This window comes from Somniosus microcephalus, chromosome 6 (genome assembly GCF_052327205.1).
Source record: "Somniosus microcephalus isolate GS21.2 chromosome 6, FLI_Smic_1.0, whole genome shotgun sequence".
In the NCBI taxonomy this organism is placed as follows: domain Eukaryota; kingdom Metazoa; phylum Chordata; class Chondrichthyes; order Squaliformes; family Somniosidae; genus Somniosus; species Somniosus microcephalus.
The window spans coordinates 203,056,068-203,070,810 of NC_140992.1; the positions used below are offsets into that span (position 1 = coordinate 203,056,068).

At 45.2% G+C, this 14,743-nt stretch overlaps 1 protein-coding gene across 11 annotated transcripts in view; it reads right to left on the bottom strand.

Annotated features, from left to right (window-relative positions):
- psme3ip1 (proteasome activator subunit 3 interacting protein 1) overlaps window positions 1–14,743 on the bottom strand; it is a 138,602-nt gene that overhangs the window by 31,342 nt on the left and 92,517 nt on the right. For all 11 annotated transcript variants that reach the window (XM_085991247.1, XM_085991240.1, XM_085991236.1 and 8 more), the window contains one exon: window positions 10,699–10,831. In XM_085991247.1, the coding sequence (XP_085847373.1) occupies window positions 10,699–10,831 (133 nt within the window). The remainder of the gene's footprint in view (window positions 1–10,698; window positions 10,832–14,743) is intronic.

Below are 14,743 nucleotides of genomic sequence, written 5' to 3' on the forward strand. Positions count from 1 at the left end.
TTTACCAGCTTCAATACTGTAGCAGTTGGAAAAGAAAGAAAACACCTTTCTCAATTTGATCAAATGTAACTTATTGCGAAATATTCAACGGAATTGGAATTATAAATAAATGAAGAAATTATGGAACACAAGATATCTAAACCAGACCTACTGCCAATAATAGTTTTCTGTAAAGACGGCCGGGACAATAGAGCAGTGGGAACTGCTGGGTGACAATATTGAACCTATTATCTGTACATCATCAACACAAAGTCCACAATAAATTCAGTTACCTCCCCTTCCAGAATTTAACATTAATTTTATCTTCTGGAACAATTCAATAATAGTACCAATTTGATTTAAATTAGAGAAATAGGAAAGATTGGGGAATCCACAGCATCTCAATTATTCCGAGCCCACATATTAGTTAGGAGAATTCCACATTTGTACGTGATAGAGAAAAGCCTAAGGCCCATATCTAGTGCTGTTGGACCTGTGGAAACCCGCCCTTATCTGCGAGGATGATGCTATGATTTCATTTCTTCAGGCACTTTCCAGAAGTTGGCCCGCGGGCTGATTCTCTGGGTCAGCATGGAGCCTCACCAGCTACAAGCATTGTGAAATCACAGGTAGTACGCATGGAATTCTCCAATATGCATGACGGGCATATAACGCTCCCAGACAGCAGCTCAAACTTGGAAAGTGCCTCAAGTCTGTATATGCTCAGATGGGGTGGAATTTTATGCGAGGTCCCCAAGTCTCAGTTACAAGTCGGTACCAACAAAGTAAACTGAATCACCCTGACATGCCCCCATGAGCTGCCCATCACTTGCGACCTCCACTTGTACGGGTATTCCATTATCCCCGAGAAGCTACCCTTCAATTACAATTCAGAAAATTGTCACTGATAATTACGTTAATTACCGTACAAGGGAAACCAGGATGCAGAGCCAAACTGATTTGAATCAGCACGCTAAAGCAGCTATACAAAAAATAATAATGGTTGAGGAAAATGACATACTGTACTCAGGACATAATAGCCTGCAGTCAATGAAATATCCTCCCCCACTACTCGCCAATGCTACAGGTGGGAGGAAGATGCTCCAGCTCTAGATCCAAATACATGGAGCCAAAGCATCACGTTTCAAAGAAGATAATGAGCATAATGGATAATTGCAGCAGCTGTGTTCAATTGAGAGCTCCACCACTAAAACTAGTTAAGACTATTCATTTAATATTTGAAAAGAGGGCTGCTGCATCTTCAACAGTGACAGTAATAATTAGATAGAACATCAGCTTCAAGACTTCCTTTTTAAAAATAAGTTATTTTCTTATTTTTCTTCCCTTCCCCTCTTTGGAGTCTCACTACTCCACCCACCATCTCTGTCTGAACAGAGATCTGTTATCAAGCCTGGGGTAGGAGGGAGGGATGGGAGCAAGCTCCACTCCACAGGCATGGTCACGACTCTCTTCTTCCTATTCTCTCTAAAGCTGGTTTGTGTTTATAATAGAACGGTTTTATCTATTGGGTATTTATCTGGCAATTTATAATGATGAAACCATAATTAATCAGACATTTATGTAATTTTACAGTACTTATTAATCGCCTAGGTATTTATATATAATTTATAATACTTATTAATTGACTTATCCAACAAATTATAATATTGGATAATCCACATACTTAAGGAAGTATAGGCAAATCACTAGAAATTTCAACTTAACTTCTATCAAGAAACAGTTTTACAAACATCGGGTTCATTAATGCAGTCAAAACGATGGATGTAGCAGGAGTCGAATCTAACTAAAAAGCAACAAACCATTAACTTCAAGATGTGAAAGGATGAAAATTGTCAGCCATTCTCTTAACAGAAATTCTACAGGTTTAAAAAGTGATCAATTAAAATAACTTAGAAGATTCACTGATTATAACATCTAAACTTTTCTCCCACTTATGTGTTACTAATAAAATATATAAACCTTGCATTCTGACCACTCGGGAAATCGCAACGAATACATGTTAATATTGAGTAAATACTATTCAATCATATCAGCGTTAAACGCCAAGGACTGAAACACAAAATGGCTACTTAAAAGTAGGGAATAGTAATGGAGTGCACAAAGAAAGAAAGAAAGACTTGAATTTCTATGGTGCCTTTCATGACCACCAGATGTCTCAAAGCGCTTTACAGCCAATGAAGTACTTTTTGGCGTGTAGTTACTGTTGTATGTAGGAAACGCGGCAGCCAATTTGCGCACAGCAAGCTCCCACACACAGCAATGTGATAATGACCAGATAATCTGTTTTTGATATGTTGATTGAGGGATAAATATTGGCCAGGACACCGGGGATAACTCCCCTGCTCTTTTTCGAAATAGTGCCACGAGATCATTTACGTCCATCTGAGGGGAGACGGGGCCTTGGTTTAACGTCCCATCCAAAAGACGGCACCTCCGACAGTGCAGCACTCCCTCAGTACTGCATTGGAGTGTCAGCCTAGATTTTTGTGCTCAAGTCCCTGGAGTGGGACTTGAACCCACAACCTTCTGACTCAGAGACGAGAGTGCTACCAACTGAGCCACAGCTGACACAAAAGGTACAGGACACAATGAGTCCCTGATGTTAGCTGTTCTATCAGTAGGAGATGCTGAACAAAACCTATGATCCTTCCTATAGACAAGAGACCTGGAAGAAGGTTGCTTATCCAACCTGAAAAACTGAGGACGGGGCCTATGTAGAAGAGTTGGAGAAAATAATTTTAATAAACAAAAGCTCATTTACAAATAGAGACAAAGAGTGCCAGGCACATACATCATTACTTCTGGTTCCACCAAAAACCCAGTAGCACTTCCACAAGTGTGATTAGAGAATTCGGACCTGTAAAACGACTGAAAATTCACAGTTAAAATGCCCTACATCTTCAATATTTCTCTGAAGCCCCAAACTATAGGAAACAATTTCACACTGCAGGCAAATTAGATGGTGAATACATTTGCTCAACTCTTTAATGTTAAAGTGCCACAAGTATTGAGGCAAATTGGAGATCTGTCCTTAGAGTGTTTATATTGTATATTCTCAATAGGAATGCGTGTAGCTATGCCAGCATTGTATCAGTTTCAAAACTGTCTGCGAAGACTGCTCTTTTGGAGAAAATATACAATCTGTCTGGTTGACACTGATGTATGGTGGGAACATGGCAGGTCAGTGTGCCCTTTGTTTAAGTCACAAACATTAGATCCAGATTGTTTGGCTAGGCACTATAGATGTTTAGTGTGACATCGCACTACTGTTACATAGAAACATAGAAGATAGGAGCAGGAGTAGGCCATTCGGCCCCTCGAGCCTGCTCCGCCATTCAATACGATCATGGCTGATCATCCAAATTCAGTACCCTGTCCCTGCTTTCTCCCCATATCCCTTGATCCCTTTAGCCTTAAGGAATATATCCAACTCCTTCTTGAATATATTTAATGAATTGGCCTCTACTGCCTTCTGTGGAAGAGAATTCCACAGGTTCACCACTCTCTGGGTGAAGAAATTCCTCCTCATTTCTGTCCTAAAAGGCCTACCCCTTATCCTTAGACTGTGACCCCTGGTTCTGGATTCCCCGACCATCGGGAACATCCTCCCTGCATCTAGTCTGTCCAGTCCTGCCAGAATTTTATAAGTTTCAATGAGATCCCCTCTCATTCTTCTGAACTCCAGCGAGTACAAGCCCAATCGACCCAATCTCTCCTCATAAGTCATTCCTGCCATCCCAGGTATCAGCCTGCTGAATCTTCGCTGAACTCCTTCCATGGCAAGAACATCCTTCCTCAGATAAGGCGACCAAAACTGCACACAATACTCAAGATGTGGTCTCACCAAGGCCCTGTACAACTGCAGCAAGACATCCTTGTTCCTGTACTCAAACCCTCTCGCTACGATTTCAGAAAGGTTGCCTTTTTTCATTGGTATATGTACATGATATATTTGGAAATTAAATCATCAATTTAAAATGTTCTCACTCGATATCTGGCAGGAGTCACTACATAGTAGTCAGAAGCAGGAAGCTGGTCTGATTTTGCCCCATTTACCTGCCATTCCCCTCCCTCCATCGCTGGATCAGAGATGTTGAGATCAACTGTAGAGACTGCAACCATTTCACAGCTGGAAGTAGCTATTATTTTTAAAGTTACAAATATAAGGCAAAGCTTAGTATTGAAAATGTATTCAATGGAGAGTTAATTACACAAAGTTTGATACTCGTGCAAAAATGACCTGCTCCTGTTGTATGGACATGTTGTTAAACAGTAAAACCTGTGCTGAATACAGTAAATATTCTTGGATTTGCCTTTGAGTACCGTAGCAAAATTTCAACATGATTACACTGTCCATGGCAACAATAATAGAACAGTATCTGCTTATAACGCCACTAAGCAATATTAATATGGATAGCTGTGACTCAATCGTGTCTCAGAAAAGCAGTTACCTGAAGGAAAGCAAATGATATTTCCTTGCGTGAGGCAGTGTTCTGGAGATACTGCCCCACAGTGATGCTTTAGCTGAACAATCCTACCCCAGATTAACGGACTTAAAAAAAAAATCAAATAGCATTTCTTTAAAATAGGTATGAGGCTGGATCTTGGGTCCCGGATCCAAGAACTCGAGAAGCAAACAATCAATACCCAGTTCAACTAATAATGAAAAACACCTAAAAATATTTTTTTTAAGCTCATAACCAAAGGACTGGTGGAATTAAGAATATTGGAACATGGTCCTTTGCCCTCGAGCCTGGGATGGAACCAGCCCAGATATAAGGGATGAAGGACCTATTGTATATGCTCACATACAAGACGACACTCTACTTGCTCTTCAGAAAAACATTACGACGCTCATATCAGCTACTGATGCGCTATCAATTACTCATAAAAGACTGAGAGTTAAGAGAGTAACTAAAAGCTTTTATTAACAAAAGGATGAAGGTCTGCCTCGAGTGGTCGACCGGTCCAGAAATACAAAGGGCTGGGGAGCAGTCACCTTTATACTAGGACTTGTGGGAGGAGTCAGCCGAGGCATGTCCAGGCATGTACACAGTGGAATACAAACAGTGGTTTACCACATTCACCCCTTGTTTAAAATTCAGTCCGGCGGGGTGAAGTGTATTAAAAGTTAGTGTATTGGAGTCTCTCCGGAGGTCTTGTCTGCCGCTGTGATCGGCGTGGCGACGGCAGGGGTAGTGGAGCTTCCGGCGTCGGGTCCTGCGTAGGCTGTGGCACAGGCGTGTCGTCCTCGTAGATGTCGAGCGGGTCGCGGGGCCCAGGCCTGCCGTCTGCTGGGGCTGGATATCGGATCGTGGGGGGGGGGGGGGGGGGGGGGGGTGGCTGGTGGTAGTGAGTAGTGGGTTACTGCGGCCCCCGAGGGTGCAAGGTCTCTTATGGAGACTGTGTCCTCCCGCCCGTCCGGGTATGCAATGTAAGCATACTGGGGGTTGGCGTGGAGGAGGTCGACCCTCTCAACCAGGGGGTCCGTTTTATGGGTCCTCACGTGTCTTCTCAGTAGGACCGGCCCTGGGGACGTCAGCCATGGCGGGTAGCGATGTCCCCGATGTGGACTTCCTTGGGAAGACAAACATTTTCTCATGAGGGGTGGAGTTAGTGGCAGTGCAGAGCAGTGACCGAATAGAGTGGAGCGCATCGGGGGGCACATCCTGCCAGCGGGAGGTTGGAAGGCCCCTAGACTTTAAGGCTAGCAGGGCGGCCTTCCAAACTGTCGCATTTTCTCTTTCCACCTGTCCGTTCCCCCGGGGGTTGTAACTGGTGGTCCTGCTTGTGGCAATACCCCTAGTTAGCAGGTACTGACGGAGTTCGTCGTTCATAAACGATGAGCCCCGGTCGCTATGGATATAGCTGGGGAAACCGAACAGGGTGAAGAGGTCGTTCAGACATTTAATGACCGTGGCACTGGTCATGTCCGGGCAGGGGATGGCGAACGGGAAACGGGAGTACTCATCAATAATATTGAGGAAGTACACATTGCGGTCGGAGGAGGGGAAAGGCCCTTTAAAATCAACGCTCAGGCGCTCGAAGGGGCGAGTGGCTTTTATCAGGTGGGCCCTGTCTGGTCTATAAAAGTGCGGTTTGCACTCAGCGCAGACTTGGCAGTTCCTGGTCATGGTCCTGACCTCCTCAATAGAGTAAGGCAGGTTGCGGGCCTTGATGAAGTGGAAGAACCTGGTGACCCCCGGGTGGCAGAGGTCATTGTGGAGGGCCCGCAGTCTATCGATCTGCGCGCTGGTGCAGGTGCCACGCGATAGCGCATCCGGGGGTTCATTGAGCTTCCCGGGCGGTACAAGATCTCGTAATTGTAGGTGGAAAGTTCGATTCTCCACCTCAAGATCTTGTCATTTTTGATTTTGCCCCTCTGCTTGTTGTTAAACATGAAAGCAACTGAACGCTGGTCAGTGAGCAGGGTAAATCGTTTTCCGGCCAGGTAGTGCCTCCAATGACGCACAGCCTCCACAATCGCCTGGGCCTCCTTCTCAACAGCGGAGTGTCTGGTCTCCGGGCCTTGGAGGGTTCGTGAAAAGAAGGCCACGGGTCTCCCCGCCTGATTGAGGGTAGCGGCCAGGGCAAAGTCGGACGCGTCGCTTTCCACCTGGAAGGGGATGGATTCGTCCACTGCATGCATGGTGGCTTTGGCAATGTCCTCCTTGATACGGTGGAAGGCTAAGCGGGCCTCTGCCGTCAAGGGAAAAGAGGTGGACTTGATCAGCGGACGGGCCTTGTCCGCATAGTAGGGGACCCACTGGGCGTAATAGGAGAAAAACCCTAGGCACCTCTTCAGGGCCTTGAGGCAGTGGGAGTTCCATAAGGGGACGCATCCGGTCGGGGTCAGGGCCGATGACTCCGTGTTCCACAACACAGCCAAGGATGGCGAGGCGGTTTGTGCGGAATATGCACTTCTCCTGGTTATATGTCAGGTTCAGGAGTTGGGCGGTGCGGAGGAATTTTTCGAGGTTTGCGTCATGGTCCTGCAAGTCACGGCCGCAGATGGTCACATTGTCCAGATATGGGAAAGTGGCCTGCAACGCATTTTGATCTACCATCCGGTCCATCTCCCTTTGGAAGACGGAGACCCCGTTGGTGACGCCAAAGGGAACCCTAAGGAAGTGATAGAGGCGGCTGTTTGCCTCAAAGGCAGTATACTGGCGGTCTTCAGGGCGGATAGGGAGCTGGTGGTACGCTGATTTCAGGTCAATGGTCGAGAAGACGCGGTACTGCGCGATCTGGTTGACCATATCAGCTATGCGGGGGAGTGGGTAGGCGTCCAGCAGGGTGTAGCGATTTATTGTCTGGCTGTAGTCGATGACCAGGCGCTGCTTCTCGCCGGTCTTAACGACCACAACCTGGGCTCGCCAGGGGCTGGTGCTGCCCTCAATAATCCCTTCCTTCAGGAGCCGCTCCACTTCGGTTTTAATGAAAACCCTGTCCCCGGCACTGTATCGCCTGCTCTTTGTGGCGATGGGCTTACAGTCGGGGGTGAGGTTAGCAAACAGTGGGGGGGGGGGGGGTGACTCTGAGTGTGGAGAGGTTGCACCTGGTGCGCGGCGGGCAATTTGGAAGCTGCTGGCTGCGGACTGTGAGTGGGGGTAGGGGTCCACCGTACGCCATCGTAACACTTTTAAGGTGGCACTGAAAATCTAACCCCAGCAGGACGGCAGCGCAGAGGTCGGGCAGGACCAGAAGTTTAAAATGATCGTACACAGTCCCGTCTACTACGAGTGTCACCACGCAGTAGCCGCCGATGTCCGCCGACTGGGACTCGGAGGCCACAGAAATCCGCTGGTGCGCAGGCAGGACTGGGAGAGAGCAACGCCGCACCGTGTCGGGGTGGATGAAGCTCTCTGTGCTCCCAGAGTCAAAAAGGCAGATTGTATCGTGACCATTTACCTTAATGTCCATTGTGGAACTGGCCAGCTGGTGCGGTCTCGCTTGGTCCAGTGTAACGGATGCCAGCGTAGGGGTCGGTGTGTCGCTGCGGGTATCAGATGAGGCGGTGTTGGGGGCCTGCTGCGTTCTGGCTGTCGTCCAAGATGGCGGCATCCATGATCCCCATGTGGCTGGAGGCGTCCAAAATGGCTGCTGTACCGGTGGTTCGCACATGGCCGGGGAGGCCCAAGATGGCGGCCCACACGCGGCGCTGCTGGGGTTCGGGGTGGCTTTGGCCCTGCAGGCGCTAGCGTAGTGTCCCTTCTTCCCGCAGCCCGAGCAGATCGCGTTTTTCGCCGGGCAGCGCGCTCTGGGGTGTTTTGCCTGGCCACAGAAGTAGCATTTCTGGCCTTGGGGCACTGCTGTCTGGCCTTGGGACACTGCTGTGGTAGTTGGGCCGTTGCTGGGGTGGCACGGTGCTATGAGGCGGTCCTACCGTGTCCCAGGCTGTCATTCCCCGCGGCGTCCACGGTGCAGAGGAGTAGGCATCCATGCCCCGGTAGGCTACATCCAATGATAGTGTGAGTTCAGAGGCCTTGTTGAGGTCGAGGTCACTCTGCTCCAACAGTCGCTGTCGGGTGTAATTGGATCTGTGGCCCGCTACAAAAGCGTCCCGGATAAGTTCCTCTGTGTACACGGCGGCTTTTACATCCTTACAACCACAGGCCCGGCCAAGCACAGACAGTGCCTGAAGGTATTCCACGGTCGATTCCCCAGGTTGTTGTTTACGACTCCCCAGAAGGTGCCTGGCGTACACTTCGTTCACTGGGCGCGTGTACTGGTCCTTGAGGAGCTTGATAGCGTCCGCGTACGAGGTCGCGTCTTGGATGACCGAGTACACTCGGTGGTTCACTTTGGAGGTCAGGACATCCAGTTTGTCCTCGTCCGATTTGATTGCTGCGGAGGCGGTCAGGAATTTTTCGAAACACTTAAGCCAGTGAGTAAACTTGGTGGATGAGTCCACCTCCCGATGATCTAAGTCCAGGCATGCTGGTGTGAGGATCTTCTCCATTATAAAAATTTTGTTAATAAAATTGATGCGCTATCAATTACTCATAAAAGACAGAGTTAAGAGAGTAACTAAAGGCTTTTATTAACAAAAGAATGAAGGTCTGCCTCGAGTGGTCGACCGGTCCAGAAATACAAAGGGCTGGGGAGCAGTCACCTTTATACTAGGACTTGTGGGAGGAGTCAGCCGAGGCATGTCCAGGCATGTACACAGTGGAATACAAACAGTGGTTTACCACAGCTACTATGGCCGGATTTTGTTCGGGGAGGCAGATTGTGGGCGGGGGGTCCCAAGGTGGGCGGATAACCCGGGAGGCCGGGTTTCCCGCCTGCAGCCAGCCAGCTTGAGAGGCTGACTGGCTGCGGGCGGGTAGGCCTCAGTTGCGAGAGGCCGGTTCAGGGGAGGGATCTTTAGCTCCCCGGGAAAACCGTTAAGTGGGCAGGTTGAAGGCGGGATCAGGTCGGGATTCACATTTTTAACAATTTAACTGCCCCCATGCTCCAAATCCACCTGTTTTTTTTGATGGGAAAATTCGGGCCTATGACTCCCCAAGGAGCAAAAAATGTGATTTAATGCACATTAGCTGTTCCAAGCCCTGTAGAGAAAAAGAATGAGGTACCAGAAGTCCAAGAGAGAGGAATAAGAAATGAGAAGCTGGAGAAAGGGGCGTGAGAGATGGGAGCTGGAGAGAGAGGGGCAGAAGTGGAGAATCCAGAACAGATAGGAAATACCACCAGGCCAGGTGAATGGGCTCGTCAGAGTAAGTTACATTACAATTTACCACAGCGATTAACTACTTTCAACTCCCAAACACTGACCTCAATGTCTCTTCTTATAAATACTAAGTTTGGTGAGTGTCAACCCAGTCCCCAATGGATGAAAGACCACAGAGCAAAACTGTTCAGCCTTCAGTACTAATTGACAATTTCAGTCACAATCTATACACATGAAAACTGTGGATGGAAAAAGACAGATTATCAATCTGGTATTCTTCAAAATGATATGGCTCCTCCTCTCTAGGAGCATAAGGCATGTTGGTAGATTCTGGGGTTCAACTACATACTGAATATGCAAATGAGATGCCATACAACATTGTAGAGAGGGGTACTGTATGAGATCTCCTACTCCTGCATTTCATAAAGTCTCAGGACTGCACCATTGCACCAGTCTGTTTAGATCTTTAGCTAAACTGAAACTATCAGTATAACATTATCCTCCCCCTGCAAAATGACACCCTTGTAGAGTCTATGGGAAACAGACCAGGAAGGTATCAGATTCAATCCCTGCCTATGCTGTGTTAGTTGGTGTTAACCAGGGTTTTAGTTCATCTCAGTATCCCTAGGTTAGAATGGGGGCAAAAATAATCCACATTGGCCAGGGTTCCTGAACTTTATCACTATCCAATGAACCACAAGTCATGGCTTGACTATGATACTCCCTGTAGTCGAATAGCCTGGCAATAGCCACTATCAAGGCTCACAGATGAATAATATTCACTTGGCCAATATACTGAAAGGCAGAACACCAAGGAATTAATGAGCAGTAGAGAAGGAAGAAAACTGTTGGGACAAATAAAATAAATCTTACGATGAAGCTTGGGCAGTTACACAATTATTCAGGATCACTGTGAATATTCGGGCATACTGAAAAATCATTGCCTTCACTTGCTTGTATTACCCTCATAATTTCAGAACTAGGCTCCACCTCTCACTGATTTTGTTTCCTAAAAGGACACTAACCTTTTGCGTTTTACAGCTCCAGCTAACAGCTTTGCTTGAGAGAACTTGCTCTTGTTTTCCGCTGGCTTAGTAGCTGCTTTCTTCTCAGTGTCTTTTTTAGGTTCGGTGTTTGCTACAAGTTTTGTGCGGGCACTGTTAGTATTCTGTTAAGGATCAACAAGGACTTCAGAGCCAATTCCAGGTTACATTTCTGGGAATTTCTTAAGGTTCATGCTGAAGAAGTTCCCAGTTAAGAACAAGCGAGAAACAAAAACAAAAAACACTTCACTAGTTACAATGGAGTCTTCTAATACAGGCAATTTACTCAAATGGACTAAAAGTGGTTGCTTATTAATGAATAAACAGGAACAGGCTACTGGCCATCCACAAAGCTTAGAACAAAGTTGAAATTTGATAAATATGTAATTGCATCATCTTAACATATTAAAATATATCTAATTACATAAAATAAGGATATTGCTAAAGGGTAGGAAGCAGTGGAGACTGGTTAAAAGAATTATGTTGTGCTGAGTGGAGTGCCCCAGGGATCGATGTCAAGGCCATATTGTTTCTAATTTACATCAACTGCTTCAATTCAGAAGCTCCAATCAAAGTGGTCAAAGCTGTAGAAGATACTTAACTGGAGGGGCAGCTGATTCTAAGGTAGGACCTTGGGAACTGCTAATGAGCTGGACAAAAATATGATGGCGAGATTTAATTTGGACAAGTTTAAAGTACTATATACAGTAAGATAAATGAGTGCTGAAAGCACTCCACAAATGGTGTTGAAAACCTATGACTATAGGTGAGATGTAGGGGTTTTATTAGTGTTGATGGAGTAATCAACAAAGCAAATCCAATTGGTAATGATTCTGCTATTCCCATTTACACTTCTTCTAGACCCATCTTTTGTTTCTTTACTTGTCCCATTAGCATCTGCTTTTGCCTTGCACCATCATCCATTTTGTCATTTAATCTCTCCTGCCTTCTACCCTATCACAGACCTTCCCTTTTGTTCTTTCCTTCCCTCCCCATTTCCCTGCCTCTGTATTTGTACTTGCTTAAAACCTGTTACATCTCGAACTTGCTCCAGTTCTGACGAAAGGTCATTGACCGGAAACGTTAACTTTGTTTCTCTCTCCACAGATGCTGCCTGACCGACTGAGTGTTTCCAGCAGTTTCTGTTTTTATATAAGCAAATCGAATGCTGAACTGTACTGTCAAACAGTAGAGTACAACCAAGAGGAGATCACACTTAAATTGTATAGTACTGTGGTCAGACCACAGCATATGCTGATCACCAAGATATAAGGGAGACATTCAAGCCCTGAACACAGTGTACAGAAGAGTTAGAAGAGCGATCCCTAGTTTCAGAAGCATGAGCAAGGAGGAACAACTGGCTTTTCAGCCTTGAGATGACTTAATGCAGAGATGTAGAAGATAGAAGATTGTATAGAAATGGTAAACCTAAAACAGTACTTTAAACTAAACAAAGTAGGACAATAGAGCATAGTTTCAAATTAGTAAAAGACAAATCTAGGAATGGTCTTCACACAAAAGTGATCAATACAGAGGGTAAAAGCAAAATACTGCGTATGCTGGAAATCTGAAATAAAACAGAAAATGCTGGAAACACTCAGCAGCATCTGTGGTGCGAGAAACAGAGTTAATGCTTCAAATCGATGACCTTTCATCAGAACAGGTCATCAACCTGAAACGTTAACTATGTTACTCTCTCCACAGGTGCTGCCTGACCTGTTGAATGTTTCCAGCATTTTCTGATCAATACACAGAATTGACTTGAGTAGGGTAGTGAAGAATTATTTGAGTTCATTCTGTGATGGGGAAAAGAGGAATCAAAGGATTTTCTAGGTGGATGTGCTAAGGTGGGACATATGGCCTTTCCACCAGTTATCTATCTTGTGCAAGGGTCAGACACCTCTAATGAACAGCTCAGTGAACCAATAGTTTTCCATATGATGTTATTTACAGGGGAATTCATACTAGGTGTAATTCAGCATTTGCCAAAGGTAAGTAAATGCTAAGCAATATTGGAAAGACAGCTGTGCCCCAGCTTGCCAAGAATACCCAGAAAGAATTCATTACTTTCAGTATTTCAGATAATTTCATGGCGTTCACCTTTTTAAAATTAAAATGAGGAACATCAGACAATAAAAAGTCAATCTCTGCGAGTCTCACTTATTTGCTCCATGTTTTCTAAAAAGTGTTGAAACATAGAATTACATAGAATGTACAGCACAGAAACAAGCCATTTGGCCCAATTGGTCTATGCAGGTGTTTATGCTGCACACAAGCCTCCTCCAACCCCTCTTCATCTCATCCTATCAACATATCCTTCTATTCCTTTCTCCCTCTTGTGTTTAACTAACTTCCCTTTAAATGCTTCCATGCTATTCGCCTCAACTACTCCTCGTGGTTGCCAGTTCCACATTCCAACCACTCTCTGGATAAAGACGTTTCTCCTGAACTCCCTATTGAATTTATTAGTCACCATTTTCTATTTATGGCCCCAAGTTTTGGACTCCCCCACAATTTTTTTCCCCATTCTGCTTTCCAATTGCATCTCACTGGCTCTTTCCACCTCCATCCTGCCCCAAATCGCCTGACTCTGCACTTCTCCATCTTCTGACTCTATTCCCGAGATTATTGGGAATAGAAAGGGAGGATGTGGAATCACCCACGGTGCAGTTCACCGACACCGTTGCTACATGACTTAAACTTCACTGGGTATGTCAGAAAAAACTTAAGAATGACAAAAATCAGTTACGTTTTATTTTACCCATTAAGTTTTCACACCAATTCTCTCCCTGATTCACAAATCTTAATCCGTCACACGCATGAACATATAGTGTAGGCAAAATCTAAGGGCTGCATGCCAAGAGGTTTTCAGCGCAAAAGTCAAGAAATTCAAAGAACCCACAAAAGGACATGCAGTGTGTGTTCGAGGGATGGGTTGGTTATCAAGCTTTTGCAACAGGTTATTTTATAAATCTATAGCTTATTTTGTGCTGGATGGTACAATTTAAAGTGAAACATGTAAACTGTTCTTCAGAACACATCACAAACCTTACAATAAGAACCAAAGCAAGTCTTCATATATGACAGCAACACCAACAAAGATTAAGATCATGTTCCCTTGGTCTTCTGTTCGGAGTCTATGCAAGTAAGTTAAATAAGGCATTCTGATTTTGTAAGTTATTTAATTCTTCAAAAAGAATCAATACAATAACTATGTAGTTAGAATAAAACAACAAGACTGGGAATGCAATGGGACAGGTAAACTTCAAATTAAGAAGCGATTCATATTGAGCATATTTACTGCAATATGAAGTATTTTAAAATAGTATCACGAAGATATCTTGAACTGTGATAAAGTTTTGAGAAGCTTTAATCATTTTACATCGAAAAATAGCAGGATCGCAATAGACAGGCTTAACTCAGCCTCAGGCAGCTTAAGTAAACAGTACACCAAATTCACAATATTGAGGTCATTTTTTTTTTTTTTTTTAATTTGAAGGACGCACACTTTACTGTAAAAGTAATTCCTGTTTATTTCCTATGAGAAGTTCATTAAAAACTATTCAAGCCTTTATTCATCACTCCTCGTAAGCCTATTTAAACCAGCAGCAACCAGTTGTCCGCTTCCCATGCAAGTGAATCTATCTATATTATGTTGTGCTTGTACGATGTGTTATGCACTGAAGTGTTAGAGATTCTTCAACCAATTAGATCGCTGAACCAGAGAACAGTGGCCCTCCAACTACTCAGAACTTCAACCCATGCAGAAAGGAGCACACTTCTTTCTTCACATAATAGCCTGTGTGCAACAGCCCACTCCTTCTAGTCCAAGGACATACCACCCTCCAATCTGCATCAACAGCCATGACTGGCTCTCTCCCATGCACAATGCAGTCTTGCCAGAGAGCACTATAAACACTAAGAAGCAGAGGGGGAAAACAGCAGAAACAAATGAGAGAACAGTAAGAAAATGACAAGGGAAAGATGAAAAATAAGAGAAAAAAGAGTGAAGGAGATGTGTGACAGG